The 16,362-nt window shown below is 46.6% G+C and overlaps 1 protein-coding gene across 1 annotated transcript; it reads right to left on the bottom strand.

Annotated features, from left to right (window-relative positions):
* Nucleotides 1-929: 929 nt before the first annotated feature.
* LOC134301480 (protein bicaudal D homolog 2-like) lies at nucleotides 930-8,581 on the bottom strand. Its single transcript, XM_062986175.1, has 9 exons — nucleotides 8,107-8,581; nucleotides 5,939-6,151; nucleotides 5,577-5,729; nucleotides 5,115-5,495; nucleotides 4,728-5,021; nucleotides 4,002-4,640; nucleotides 3,232-3,383; nucleotides 1,547-1,784; nucleotides 930-1,106 (listed from the first exon to the last, which is right to left on the bottom strand). The coding sequence occupies exons 1-9, from the start codon at nucleotides 8,386-8,388 to the stop codon at nucleotides 1,104-1,106; spliced, it is 2,355 nt and encodes a 784-aa protein (XP_062842245.1). The 5' UTR covers nucleotides 8,389-8,581; the 3' UTR covers nucleotides 930-1,103.
* Between the last annotated feature and the right edge of the window lie 7,781 nt (nucleotides 8,582-16,362).

Raw genomic sequence — 16,362 nt, 5'->3', positions numbered from 1 at the left:
ACATGCTTGAGACCATCTGAACCAAACAAATTAATCTTGGTCTCATCAGACCATAGGACATGGTTCCAGTAATCCATGTCCTTTGTTGACATGTCTTCAGCAAACTGTTTGCGGGCTTTCTTGTGTAGAGACTTCAGAAGAGGCTTCCTTCTGGGGTGACAGCCATGCAGACCAATTTGATGTAGTGTGCGGCGTATGGTCTGAGCACTGACAGGCTGACCCCCCACCTTTTCAATCTCTGCAGCAATGCTGACAGCACTCCTGTGCCTATCTTTCAAAGACAGCAGTTGGATGTGACGCTGAGCACGTGCACTCAGCTTCTTTGGACGACCAACGCGAGGTCTGTTCTGAGTGGACCCTGCTCTTTTAAAACGCTGGATGATCTTGGCCACTGTGCTGCAGCTCAGTTTCAGGGTGTTGGCAATCTTCTTGTAGCCTTGGCCATCTTCATGTAGCGCAACAATTCGTCTTTTAAGATCCTCAGAGAGTTCTTTGCCCTGAGGTGCCATGTTGGAACTTTCAGTGACCAGTATGAGAGAGTGTGAGAGCTGTACTACTAAATTGAACACACCTGCTCCCTATGCACACCTGAGACCTAGTAACACTAACGAGTCACATGACATTTTGGAGGAAAAATGACAAGCAGTGCTCAATTTGGACATTTAGGGGTGTAGTCTCTTAGGGGTGTACTCACTTTTGTTGCCGGTGGTTTAGACATTAATGGCTGTATATTGAGTTATTTTGAGGGAAGAATAAATTTACACTGTTATATAAGCTGCACACAGACTACTTTTCATTGTGTCAAAGTGTCATTTTGTCAGTGTTGTCCCATGAAAAGATATACTTAAATATCTGCAGAAATGTGAGGGGTGTACTCACTTTTGTGATACACTGTATGTGGGTACATGATAAATAAAAGCCCCCCGTTATGCAACAAAACACAAAAAACGAAGCACCGGGTAAAGAAGCGAAAGTGCAGCTGATTAAATTAAAGTGACGCACGATGGGCGTCGACTCTCATCGTATCTTCCTATTTAAGGCAGGATCTCCGTGGACGACGTGCAGCCGGAAACCGAAGCGTTTTACCTCCACGGCGGCTACGATTACTGTAAAATACATAAAACAAACGTGGTCACATGATCACCTGATTATATTAAACAATCATGAATGTGATTATAAAGTAAAGTAAATTAAGTAAAACTGACCACACACACATGCAGATGGTCGAGATGTTAGATGTTAGAATGAAAAGACAAACACCCGGGGTCCAGTCACGTAAGAAGTGGCAGGATGACGTTTAACCGCTTCTCATGTGAATGCGCCCTTAAAAACTCAGACACGAACACACAGAATGATAAAATACGGCGCGGCGGTGACAGGACGGAGATGAAGATACCTGCTCAGCACGGCGTTCAGCACCATGTCAAAGCCACGTTAGCAGAGGCAGCAGCGGCGCTCAGAGATGAAGATGGTTAGTGGAGGGTCAGTAATGAAAGCCATGAAGAGCCGTCTACCCACGAGCTCGGCGGGCCGACCCCCGACTTACGTGCTGGTCGGTGAAAAAGGGACCCTTGCCCTTGGAGAAGGACCTCCTGTTTCGGGCGGGGGCGGCGCCTCCCCCGCGCTCCTGCTCGCTGTTCAGCTCGATGTCCTCCAGGCGCTGCGTCAGGGCCAGTTTCTGCTGGATGGCCATGCGCAGCAGCGAGTTCAGCGTCTTCTTCTCGTCGTCGGCCGCCGCCAGCTGCCTCTGCATCTCGTCCAGCTGGATCACGTACTCGTCGCACCTGCGGGCGGGGGAGAGAGGGCGCGAGGCGGGTCGAGGGTTTGGTAGACGCTTGGAATGTGTAATGCTAAACCTTCACGTTCTTCACGTTCAACTCAAAGCTCCGGTGGGAAAGTTAAAGAGCTTTATCCTGGTCAGGGTCACAGTGGGTCTGATTCATGGGCTGAAATGCAATAAACACCCAGGGCAGGTTGCCAGTCCATAACAGGGCAAACACACACACACACACACACACACACACACTCACACACTCACACACTCACTTACACACAGACACACTCACTCACACACACACACTCACAAATACACACACACTCACACACTCACTCACACACACACACACACACACACACTCACTCACACACACACTCACACACTCACACACACTCACACACACACTCACACACTCACAAATACACACACACTCACTCACTCACTCACACACACACTCACTCACACACACACACTCACACACACACTCACAAATACACACACACTCACTCACTCACTCACACACACACTCACAAATACACACACACTCACTCACACACTCACACACTCACTCACTCACTCACACACACACTCACACACTCACTTACACACAAACACACTCACTCACACACACACTCACACTCACTTACACACAAACACACTCACTCACACACACACTCACACACTCACTTACACACAAACACACTCACTTACACACAAACACACTCACTCACACACACACTCACACACTCACTCACTCACTCACACACTCACTTACACACAAACACACTCACTCACACACACACTCACACTCACTTACACACAAACACACTCACTCACACACACACACACACTCACTCACACACACACACTCACAAATACACACTCACTCACACACACACACTCACAAATACACACTCACTCACACACACACTCACAAATACACACACACTCACACACACACTCACACTCACACACACACACAAACACACACTCACACTCACACACACTCACTCACACACACACTCACACACTCGCTTACACACAAACACACTCACACACACACACACTCACACTCACACACACTCACACTCACACACACTCACACACACACACACACTCACACACACACAAACACACTCACTTACACACAAACACACACTCACACACTCACTTAGGGTCATTTCTAGTAGCTCCAATTATCCTGACTAAATGTCTTTGGACTGTGGGAGGAAACCAGAGTTCCCGGAGGAAACCCACCTGACACAGGGTGAACATGCAAATTCCACACAGAAAGGGAATCGAACCCAGACCCTTCCTGACTGAGGTGAGAGTGCTACCTACCAAACCACCAGCTGATTATAAAACGAATAACAGGATGTTCGAATAGGGGCGTCCAAACTTCTCTGAAGAAGCAGAGAGTCGCTCTAACAGTGTGTGTGTGTGTGTGTGTGTACCTGGTGGCGAACATGGCCCTGAGGGAGGAGAAGGTGGCGGCGTCCTCCTTCAGAGCCTTCAGCTCGTTCATCAGCTTCATCATGGTCTCCCTCACCATGGTCTTCTCGTTCTCGTACTTGCTCTTCAGGTTCGCCAGAGCCACCTCCGCCGTCTGTGGAACAAAAACAGGTCACTGTAGCTTCGAAAGGTCGCTGGTTCAAGCCCCACCACTACCAGGTTGCCACTGATGGGCCCTTGAGCAAGGCCCTTAACCTGTAGGACTGTATACTGTCACGGTACTGTAAGTCGCTTTGGGTTGGACGCCTGACGTTCCGTTTCAAAAACAAAATGTATTAAATTAGAGCGACCTCTGTGTGAAGCTTCTCACAGGATTTTGAAGTATGTCTGTGGGAATTTGTGACTCCATTTGTAGGGCTGGACGCTGACATCGGTCAAGACAGCCAGAACAGCCAAAAGCCTTTCCTTTATGTCCTTTATTTAGCTAATTTATTACATAAATAGAAGGGGCGTCCAAATACTTTTGACCACACAGTGCACGCAGACTCGCCTTTTAATTCCTGAATTAGGTGATTAGCCACGCCCATCGTTAACAGGTGTGTAAAATCAATTATGCGGCTGAAGAAAAAACATTTCCAAACAAACGTTTTATCCTGGTCAGGGTCTCAGTGGGTCCACTTTCACCAGACAGGACCGTCATCCATCGCTGGGCCTCGGTCGTCCAGTTTATTTACATAACACCTCACACACACACACACACACACACACACACCTGTTTGTTGGCCTTGAGCACGGCCCTCAGGGTGGCGATCTGCTCCCGTTTGGTGCTCAGCAGTGACCTGAGTTTGAGGATTTCCTCCACGTAGGCCATCTGCTCTCTATCGGGCGGGGTCACCAGCTCCAAAGGCGCCAGCCTTTGTCTTGCCAGCTGCGTGCCGCGCTCCACGGCCCCCTGCAGGTGCCGCATCTGCTCGCGGATGATGGACGACAGGACGCTCACGTCCATCGGCTCCTTCCTGGAGTCGCGCGCGGCACCCGGATCCGAGCCGACGCCCGCGCCCGCGCTCTCTTTCCCCTCCTGGTTTTCTTTGATGTTTTTGTCGTCTTCGCCGCCTTTGCCCTCGCGGTAGAAGTCGAGGGTGACGCGGCTGGGCGTCTCGTTGTTGCACACGCACACGTGATGGTACAGGTTCGCCAGCTCATCGCTGAACAGCGTCAGTTCGTCCTGCGCCACCCCCAGCGTCCTCCGTGTCTCGCCAGCCGCCGCGCCCGCCTCGTCCAGCTCCCTCTGCAGCCGCGCCACCTGCGCCCGGTCCGCTCGGGCGTCGGCCTCCAGCTTGCTCACCTGAGCCGACAGGTCGCGGACCTGGTTCTCCAGCTGCGCCCGTGCCCCCTCATACCCGACCCTCGTCTGGTGAAACAAAAACGAAGGAGTTCCAGATTAGTGCATATCAGCTCGTTCGAGGTTCGTAAATGAGCGTCCTCGCCACGCCCTCACCTCCTCGAGCTCCGCCTTCACCGCTTTAAGCTCCACCCTCAGTCCTCCAGCTTCAGCCGCTGCCGCCTCGTACTTGCAGCGCAGGATCTCCGGCCCGTCGATGTCCAGCTCGTAGAAGTCGACGCCCCCCGTGACGTCGCCGTCCTTCTCTTTCTGCTCGCCGTCTTTGGCGACCTGGGCGCGCCGTGCGGTGCTGAGATCCTCGCTCAGGCGTGCCAGTGCCCCACGGGTCTGCGCCAACTGCTTCTGAGACTCCTGGAGGGAGGAAAGCAGAGCCACCTTCTCCCTCTCCACCTAAGAGAAACGGGAATACATTTAAAAACGGGCGTCAGCTCTCTACACGCCCACCAGAGAGGAACCACGAAATATATCAGCAACGGGACCCACCTGCACCAGCTGCTGTCTGAGCTTCTGGATCTCGCAGATGTTCAGCTCGCTCAGCAGGTCGTCCACCAGGCTCCTCTTGGGCACAGACAGAACGTCGTCCTCGTCCTCCTCGCCCGCCCTCGCCAGGCCGTTCTCCAGCTCGTCGCGGGGCTGGCCGGGATCGCCCAGCCTGAGGAGCGAGTCCCCGAGGGTCACGTGCTGCGTCAGCTCCTTGCGCAGCGCCGCCTTCTGCTCGCGCTCGCTCTTGACCGTCTCCAGAGCCTCGGTCAGCTGGCGCTCGGCGATCTCGCGCAGACGGACGGCGTCCTCCAGCTGGCTGCTGGCGTACTGCGCCTCCTCCTCCAGCCTCCGGATCTCGTGCTTCAGGCCCTCGAACTCCACCTGCGCTCAACACAGATCGGACGCGGTTACGAACCCGCCGGATTCCGGACGCGGGTGAGGGAAGGTAAACGAGGAGCTCACCTGGTTCTGCTTCAGCAGCGAGACCTGCTTCTGCAGGGTGATGTTCTCCTCCTCCAGCTCGCTGTAGTCCTGCAGCAGACGGGACTCTCTGACCTTGTACTCGCGGATCTCGTCCCGCAGGCGGCCGCGCTGCAGGTCCATCAGCTCGCTGTTCTGGACGCAGGGACCGAGGAAAGAGAGAGGAGGTTATCCTAGGGCGTCTAGACTGTCACATGACTATCTAGTCCGTTCACATGAGTATTTGGACGCCTGACCACAAGCTCGTTCGATTTCAGCTAGAACAACAGCCGCTCCTCTGAGAAGGTTATTCGCAAGACTGTGTATGAGAATTCGAACCCGGATCCGAACCCGCCCCCACTCACCTCCCTCATCCCGAGGGCGAGGTTGCTCAGGCGCTCGTTCTCGCTCTGGGTGCCGCTCAGCGTGGTCCTGGCCTGTCTCAGCTCGACCTGCAGCTCCTGCACCCGCTGCTCGTAATAGGCCTCCTTGGACGCCGACTCCTGGATGAGCGACTCCTCGCGGTTCTCGCCGTCCTCCGCCACCTTCCGCTGGGCCGAGTGGGCGTGACCGTACGCCTGCACACGAGTGGAACGATTAGAGACGCGAGAACCTTCGAACGGAACGTTAGAGGCGCTCGTTTATAAAAAACTAACAGTTTGGATCATCATGGGATTTTCCAACAACGTCGCACAACTTAAGGTCCACAAAACCAAACACAACCGTTCCTGCAGCTCATAACAGCTCATAACAGCTTATAATGATCAAAAGCACAAGTACCCCAAACAGCACCGTAATAATGAGTTAAGCCCTGACACGGTGCTGCTGTTGTTTTATTTGGTATTTACTCTCACTGCTGAGGTGGAATGTAAACATCCTGAATCTTCTCAGATAGCGGACAGGAAGGAAGTCGTGTCATCTTTTTTTAGTCTGAAGAAACATGGAAGCTAAACAGATCATGACTGATTTTCTGCATGTGTGTGTTTGATTGCTTTTACAGAACTAAAGTATTTAAATGTCATTAAATTATGGGAAAAACATCTAGTGATACAATCAGATCAGCTATTTAATCCAATTTCTGTTGCCGTGATTCATCATTTCACTCGTTTTAAGGAAGCTGAGCCGCCAACACGTCAGATTTTACACCCGTCTGGTTACTGTGTGATGCTAACGTCCATGATTTCACACCTCATGACACAAAAGCCAGCAGACCACGATGGGGAACTAGAAGCAGAACCTCCCAGATGAGCTCACTTTCAGGTTTCTGTCTGCAGTGAACAAAACTGCAGTTTTATTAAACGCCACAGTCGTGGCACCGTGGGCATTCCAGACGTTATGATCTTTAACATCAAAGTAAAAATACTGTAAACAAAAGTGTAGTTTTATTAAGCCAGTGTTCTAACACGGTACTGTATCAGTCACGCAGCTATGCATTAAGTGTGGGTGCCACAACAACATGGTTCCTTAAGGTCCTGGGTTCCATTCTTGTATCTGTGGTACTGTACAAAAGCATTATGATAAAATACAACATTAATAAACAGTATGGTATTATACATTGTTTATTGTATAGTAATGCTTTTGTTGTATATAAATAATACTGTATATGTTTAATACTGTACTGTACATGTATAGTGCTGTATTGTGTATATATATATATTGCTATATAGCATATGTATATTGTTGTATTGTGTATGAATAATGATGTATTGTATATGTACGCTACTGTATTTTATATGTGTAATATTGTAAATGTATAATATTAAATATGTACATGTTTATTACTATACTGTATATGTATAATACTGATATATTACTGTTGAACTGTATAATAATGCTTTAGTACTGAATATGAATAACACTGTATAATACTGTATTGTACGTGTATATAACTGTATTGTACATGTATAATACTGTGCTGTTTATTACTGTTGTATTGTGTATAGTAATGCTTTTGTGTTGTATATGAATAACATTGTACATGTATAATACTGTATTGTACATATACATCGCTGAACTGTATGTGTATATTGCTATATTGTATATGTATAATACTGTACTGTTTATTACTGTTGTATAGTAATGCTTTTGTATTGTATATGAATAACATTGTACATGTATAATACTGTATTGTGCATATACATGGATGTATTGTTTGTGTATATTGCTATAATGTACATGTATAATGCTGTATTTTATATGTATAATACTGTACTGTTTATTACTGTTGTATAGTAATGCTTTTGTGTTGTATATGAATAACATTGTACATGTATAATACTGTATTGTGCATATACATGGATGTATTGTTTGTGTATATTGCTATAATGTACATGTATAATACTGTACTGTTTATTACTGTTGTTTAGTAATGCTTTTGTATTGTATATGAATAACATTGTACATATACATACCTGTACATATACATTGATGTATCGTACATGTACGTATATTGTTGTAATGTGTAGGATGTCTGGATGTCTCTCAGTTTGTTGAGGTTATAAGCACTTTATTACCCTCCCCTGGCCCTCCTCACCTCCCTGAGCTGCTCCAGTTCACGCCGCAGTGACTCGTGTTCCGTCTCCAGCTCCTCATGGCGCTGCTGCAGCTGCTGTTTCTCCTCCAGCACCGCCAGTCCGTACTCGGCCGCGCGGATCTTATCCCGGCTCGTGTCGCGCAGCTCCCGGGACACGCGCTCCAGCTCATCCCGCAGCCAGTCCGCCCCGGCGTCCGGGGGCACCTCCAGCCCGGGATAAGCCTGCTCCGACCCGGTATAGCCCTGCTCCGAGTCCGGATAACACTGCTCTGTACCGGACATGGTTCACCCGGCTACTGGTGATCCACTATTAGTGATCTGCTCGACATGATCAACTTTCCGGTGCGTCCCGATCTCGCTTTCGATCCTCAGCACCAACCAGAACTTCTCGTCCACGCCGAAGTTTCGCGTTTATCGATCGGATCCATGATTTTTCTCTCTCCGTTGGTCGGTGCGTGGGGAGGGGGACCCGGACCTCAGCTCACCCAGCCGGGAAGAAACCGCGATACCTTTAACAGAACCCGAAACTCCGCTGGGAAACGTAGTGCGCTTTCTACTGACGCTACGTGGACGTGTGGGGCGTGTGGACTACACTTCCCAGCATGCTTTTCGGTTCTGTTGGTTCCTCACCGCTACGTCATCCAGATCTCCAGGGCTGTGGCCCCTTCAGAACCCTGAGACTCTAACTGACCATGGAACAATAGTGAACCCCCACACCCCTCTTTTGGGAGGAACTGAGGGCATGTTAATGAAATGTAATCAAAGCAAATGTATTAAAAGGCTTGTTTACAAAAGGCTTTTATTTGAACTTACTGATCACAAACGCAAACATGGCAGACTCCTATAAGTAAGTAAGTAAGTAAAATTTATTTATATAGCACTTTTCACAGATAAGAATCACAAAGTGCTTTACAAAAACATTGCATGACAAAATATATACACTCATCTACATAATAAAATACAACATAAAATAAATTAAACAATAATAATAAAAAAATAAAAATAATAATAATAATAAATAAAAAATAAATAAAAAATACTGGCACACATTCCAAACACACATCCTTAAGAGGAATCAAATATAAATCTGTTTCTATTCATCTGCTAAATTTATCATATTCATCACATTCAAACAAATAAATGCACAGTTTGTTTGATCAAATCTCAGCTGTGCTATTGGTCAGTCGGGCGTCTGCATGGATGTAATTGGATAATGCAAATGCTCTCAGTGCAAGTCCCAAGCCGAGTTAGAAAGAGAAGGGTTGTGTCAGGAAGAGCATCCAGTGTAAAAACTGTGGACCAGATCCACTGTGGCGACGCCTAGATCTACAGAAGCAGCCAAAATAGAAAAAATGGATGTATATAAGTATGCCACAAACTCAATGGATGTATATAAGTATCCCACAAATGCAAACAAAGCAGGCTCCTATACTAAATCGCAGAGCAACACACATTTCCATCCTTAAGAGGAATCAAATATAACTCTGTTTGTCTTCTTTAATGCCAGAGTTTCTATTCATCTGCTGCTAAATTCATCATTGTGTAAAAACAAATAAATGCAGTTTCTTCAGTCAAATCTCAGCTGTGCTACTGCTTGTTTGGGCGTCTGTATGGATGTGATTGGCTAATGTACTGTATATGCCGGTGCACTCTCAGTGCAGGTCCCAAGCTGGGTTAGAAAGAGAAGGGTTGTGTCAGGAAGAGCATCTGGCGTAAAAACTGTGGACCACATCCACTGTGGCGACTCCTAGGTCTATAGAAGCAGCCAAAATGGAAACAATGGGTGTATATTAGTATGCCAGGGGGTCCAGTTTTTCCACAGTGAGTCTGAGACGCTACAGGTTTTGCTACAGAGTCTTTTTGAATCGTACTGCAGTGTGCTGTTATCGTTTATTGTGTGTGTGTGTGTGTGTGTGATGTACAATAATGTGTGTGTTTGGAAAGACGCAGTGCCGTTTATAGCTGCCACATGGCCGTTTTGCTGTTGTGCCATTACAGCTATTTCCATCTTGCCAGAATCCGGAGTGATCCAGCAGCTTCTGGAGCACAGGGGACGTTCTTCTCCTGCTGTAGAGGGGAGGGATAATTTTAGAAACCATGATGTGTGGGAGGGGAGGCATGACAGCAACACACATCCTTGGATCATACATCGTCAAAAAAAAAAACACTTTCTTGCATAACACGATGTACAACACAGAACGTGTGTGTGTGTGTGTGTGTGTGTGTGTGTGTGTGATCAATCATCAGTAATTACAGGACCATTATGAAAACACATGTTCAGTAAATGAGCAGTGTTTCAGTAAGACGTACCACCTACAGAACTGCACTGGTACAGTGGTATAAACTGGCATAAACACACAGTGGTGCTGCAGTAAAAGCTGCACCCACGGCTAATCAATGGTTGCATGTTGAAAAAAAGCAGTGTGAATCATGAAGGAGAATCGAGTTTGGTAGCTGGGCCTTGAATTTTCGTTCTCTCACCACCCGATGGCATCAATGACATGCAGAAAAATGGGCTCTGGGAGCACAGCAAGGTTGCCAGGTTGGCATGGTTTGGTTTTCTTGCTGCATCAAGCAAATGTTTACTTGTGCATGAAACACAAATTTGGGAAATAAAGCTTATAAATGGCTAAGCTTACATTAATATAAACGTATTTCAGGGGGTCAGTTGCATTTTTTTTTACATGGATGTGTGTAAAGTGTAAATATAAAGACATTCTCTTGACTGAATGTAAAACCAAATGCTGATTTATTTCACAAACACTCTCTTTTCAGTCTCAGGTGCGTTCCTTCCAGGCGGGACACGAGTCCCTGTCTCAGGGGCGGCTCTGATGTCATATGTTCGTCCCCGGCTGGCAGAAGAACGGGGCAGTGATGTCACGGGGGAGGCGAGCAGCGACGGAGCTGAACTAATGCGAGGCCGGCGGGAAGAGCGACGTCGCTATGCTAAAAGAACCTTGAAATTCTCTCCGTGCTCCCATAAGAGTGTGAGAACGGGTTACACGAAGATGAAGGGCTTTATCAACAGTATTGTTCAAATGGTGTAATAAAGGATGAGAATACACCAACCCAAAATAAACCCTGACACCCTGCTTGCTTGTCTTAAGACCCTAAGGTTCCTGGAGGAATCACGGCTTGTAATCGCTATGGCCAAAATGATCAACTGTGGCAGATGAAAGCAACCAAAAGAAAATTGGTTCTATTATTAGTATGCCGGGGGGGGTGTCCAGATTTGCCCACAACAAGTCTGAGGTGCTACAGGTTTGTTTACATTTCTCCTAAGGTTCCTGGAGGAATCACGGCTTGTAATCGCTATGGCTAAAATGTTGTCCATTCACCCTTTTCCTCTTAAGCTTGTTTACTGTTAAGCTTGCTTGATTGTGGGCAGTGGGACCCATGTTCTAGCAGCTTCTCTCCTGCATTTTGGGGTGTTTTTTGGACTGCATCTGACAACACCAAGGCTGTAGCCATTACGTGAACATTGACAGGGACCAAATCTACAGAGATGCTATATCATCGACTGATTTATTTACACTTAAATACATTTATCAGTATATTTAAAGGCTAGGGGCATTTTGAATAGCATATCTGAATATTGAGGAGATGTGTCCCTTTCAATCTATATTGTAATCACATCCTTGGACCAACCAAACTCCTCACCTTGGTAAACAGACCACTATTTTATATACTTTCTAATGGGTGCAGTCAAAGTAGCTCTTTATATGGGCACAGAGAAGTCACCTCTTACATTCATAATCACTGATAAACATTTAGAAGATCATGCCAAATGTTTTGGACCACAAATGTTGGTGTATGAAGAGTAAAATCACAGAAAAAGGAACATTTGCAGAAATCATTGTTCTCCCCTTCAGGGTCTCCATCCTCGTCAGAAACGGTTCTCTTCAAACCTCTGTGAAATGGGTGAACCAATCACAGCCTGTGAACACGTGGTCACATGACACGTTTTGGCCAATCAGGGCAAAACCTTGGTACACTCAGTGTGAGCGAGTGTTTCTATTTTTGGCCGAGAAAAACACACACACAAACACACACAAACACACACACACAAACACACACACACACACACACACACACACACAGAAACAGAAACAGCCATAAATGTGTGTTTTCAATCTTCACCGTAATTACAAACATTATAAATTCTTAATGTCCTAATACAAGGGACCACTTTGGGGGTTTATGTTTATATTTCCAGCATTTAGCGGATGATTTTATCCAAAGCGACTTACAACACTGTGACAGTATTCTGTCTAAGCAATTGAGGGTTAAGGGTCTTGCTCAGGGGCTTGAACCAGTGACCTTCTGATAACTATTCCAGTACCTTAACCTCTAAGCTACAACTGCCCTGAATATGGGACTAGTGGGTAGCGTTGTCGCCTTACAGAAGGACCTGGGATCGCTTCCCCAGCCAGGCAGCCGTAGTCCTTTTCATGTGGAGTTTGCATGTTCTCCCTGTGTCCATGTTGGTTTCCTCCGGGTGTTCTGGTAGCCTAGTGTACAGAGCTTTGGGCTATCAATCAGAATCAGAAGATTGGCGGTTCAAATCCAGACTCTTCTATAAAGGCACTGTTGGGCCCTTGAGCAAGGCCCTTAATCCTGTCTGCTTCAGGGGTACAATGGCTGAACCTCCGCTCTGACCCCAGAAAAAGAATTTAATTGTATCGTACACGTAAACGTATATATGACAAATAAAAGCATTCTTCTTCTGTTCTGGTCAACTAGAGATAGAAGAAATGACTCTACATGTGTGAGTGTGTGTGTTCTGAGGTGTTTCCTGCCTTTCACCCAATAAATCAGACCCACCGCAACCCTAAACAAGACAAAGCGGTGGTAAAACAGACAATTACTGAATGATTGAATGTGTGACAGGGTTCTTTGAATGATTAAAAGCTCAGGTGCCTACAGGAAATGTTTCAGATTTTAATCTGGCAGCCTCAGAACAAACAGAGAAGGTAACGTGCTTTTCTGAGGAGAAAAGAAAAGAAAGGAAGATTTCATCGAAGCAGACAGGAACATTTCAGACTGAGCTGACATGTTGGTGGATGTAGTGAGGCTGTCAGATGAGCTTGACGTTTAGCGTTCATCCTGCAGGTTCTACTCCTGGTCAGAACGTTCAGCTTGTCCAGAATCTGTGGACGCTTTACGGTCACACTTCACATTTTAAACAGTTAAACGTTTAAACAGGTACTCTGGTTTCCTCTTACTTCCAAATCATGCCAGTAGGTGGATGGGCCATGTGTGTGTGTGTGTGTGTGTGTGTGTGCAATACGTTGATTATTAATATGCTCAGGAAAAGGTTGTTCAGTCATTAAGGACGTGAAATTTTAATATGGACGCATCACGGACTGACGAACGTCATGTGACGAGCCAGAGCGCTCGCTCCCATTGGCTCTTGAGCTGCTCAATAATTCAGGTGCATTCTGGGTGAAGGCCTCGCACCTGGCCCACAGGTAAGTGGACACCGTGTGTAAAATTATCCTTGTGACCGCTAATGGCTAACTCCTTCTTTTACCCGAGGCGAAGCGAGAGGAGAAAAAACATGGACGGGTTTTTATCAGGCGCAGACAGGAGGACAGGAAACAGGTAGGAGATTCAACTTCTTACTTCTTATTTTATGTGTATTTTTTATTAATGGGCAAAATGACTGACGAGGGATCAGTAGGTCGTGGCACAAAGTTACATAACACAGAACCTTCTACACCAATAAGTTACTCCGTGTACACTATATGGACAAAAGTATTGGGACGTCTTTTCTACATTTACATTTTTGGCATTTAGCAGATGCTTTTATTCAAAGCGACTTACTGTGACAGTATACAATCTAAGCAATTAAGGGTTAAGGGCCTTGCTCAAGGGCCCAACAATGGCAACCTGGCAGTGGTGGGTCTTGAACCGACCATGTTCTGATTACTAGTCTAGTATTTTAACCACTAGTCTACAACTGCCCTTTCTAATCTTTGAATGTACATGTTTCAGCAACAACAATTGCTAACAGGTGTAATAAATCAATTACGTAAAGGTAATTATAATATTCAAACTTGGCAGCAACAGTTTAGGGAAGGCCCTTTCTATTTCCAGCATGACTGTGCCCCTGTGCACAAAGCAAGCAAGAAGAAAAGTTCGGTTCAAAGAAACTCCAGTGTCCTGCACAGAGCCCTGACCTCTGGAACAGCCCTGGAATGAACCGGAACATCAACTGAGGCTTTCTGGACCAATGCTGTTTTGACTGAATGGGCACAAATTCCCATACACTGATGTAAAGTCTTGTGAGAAGCCTTCTGCTGGTCAGATAGAGGTCACACAGAGGTCACGCTGTATTAATAAAGTATGTATTTGAATTGGGATGTCCAGCAAACCTATGGTCAGGTGTCCAAATACTTTTGGCCATATGGTGTATATTTGGACCCAGTATTATTTTTCACTCGCAGAACAGGAACAGCAGCTGAAATCATAAAGAAGAAGGAATACGAGTCTCTTAGAAGTGTGTGTAGAATTTGTGTAGAGCTGTATGAACTTATGTTAAGGTCTTTCCCAATTTCTCTCAAAACTTAACGAGAGTTCCTCCGGAGGGTTCCGGGAGAACATTCCAGATCCTCGGTAAGATGAGCGACGGCTCCAGTATGAAAGTGGATCAGATGGAAGGGTGTCGTCTTTCTCCGTAGCGTATGATCTAAAAATGCCAACCGTTCAGGTTTTATGGCTAATAATGAGTTTGAGGGTCCTTTAGAGGGACTTGAACCAATACTGTTCTCCCTAAACTGTGGAACCCGTCACAGGCGGCACAAGCAGCTGCCCAGGGTGCCTCGGCCAGCCAGTGATCAGTCCAGCAAGCAAGCAATCGAGCATCATTCATTCGTTCGTATGACTGACGTTTTAGCATCGAGTTCAGAACGTCAGTCAGCAAAGATGTCAAAAGTATGTGGACGTGGGACCACAGCCATAATTTATAAAACATCATTTATTTTATAGACCTGTTAGGGTATAAATAAGTGCAATACACTTAATATTTATTATTTACTAATGTACTCTATATGGACGAAAGTATTGGGACACCTGAACATGAGCTTGGTTGTGACACTTAGATCCGTGCACCTACCCCCCCTCCCCGCACCCCCGTCTCCCGCTGCTGTCCATCCTCATTTCACTGCAGATTTATTTACAACTCGACAGCTGCACTTTTTATGTCGCATTTATTTCCTCTTTGGCACGATGGGAGAGAGCTGAGTCAGAAAGTGAGACATTATTTCTCTCTCACTCACTCGCTCGCTCGCTCAGTGTCCAGCATCTTCCAAACATCCACTTTCATCTTCTAGTCAATTTAATTAGTCGAGTTCATTAAAGGTGCGCTGAGTGGATTTCTGGCTCCCGAGTTGAAATTCGGGTTTAATAGTATCTTGAGATGCAGTGGCGTTTAGCAGAGGAGTCTGCCATATTCGCACTTGTGAGGAGTAAACGTTTACGGCATTTAGCAGACACCAAGTTTAGTGACTGAATGCAAGGAATGGAGGGTTAAGAGCCTTGCTCAGGGGCCCAACCCTTTTTTAGGGTCCTTACACAGAGTTTGAAGACCCCACCCACATAGTCCGGTCATCCCGCCCCCTAGCAGAAACGTGTCTGCTGCAGGCACTGCCAATCATGCCCGCTAGATGACACCCAGCCGACTGGTGATACAATTGTTAATAAAGCCGCCAATCTAACAAATAAAGTAATTTGAGCTCATTGTTGAAGCTAACAAACAGCAACAGGGATGCAGTTACTGTCCACATTGAGGCTCTTAAAAGATGTTGGAACAAGGTGCACCAGTACCAACATAAATCAAACCAACAAGATGCCTCAGAATGCACGTCCTTGGTCAGTTGGTGCCCGTTGAACGTTCTGAGACGAATTTCACCCCCGGGGGTGTTCAGTCCAGTCTTTTAAACAATTTTGGTTCCCTCGAGTGCTCTCAGGTTCCCATGGGTCAACCCAGCCTACGACTCTTCACAGTGACCTTAGGTCGAACCCAAACCTGTTAAAGCCTGAGCAGTGGTGGCGTAGCGCTTAAGGTGCTGGACTAGTGATCGGCAGGTCATTGGTTCAAGCCTCGCCACTGTGGAACACCTCAGTGAGACACTTCACCCTCAATTGCTTGCATTGTATTGGGTCCCAAATGTGAGTCTCTTTAAATAAAAGCGCCACTAAGCGCTGTTAATGTAAATATAATATAAAGAGTCGCTCCCTTATTTCGTTCTCTTT

This window comes from Trichomycterus rosablanca, chromosome 24 (assembly GCF_030014385.1).
Source record: "Trichomycterus rosablanca isolate fTriRos1 chromosome 24, fTriRos1.hap1, whole genome shotgun sequence".
NCBI classification, from domain to species: domain Eukaryota; kingdom Metazoa; phylum Chordata; class Actinopteri; order Siluriformes; family Trichomycteridae; genus Trichomycterus; species Trichomycterus rosablanca.
Note: the sequence above shows the minus strand (reverse complement) of the source record. Positions and strands in the feature narration are given on the sequence as shown.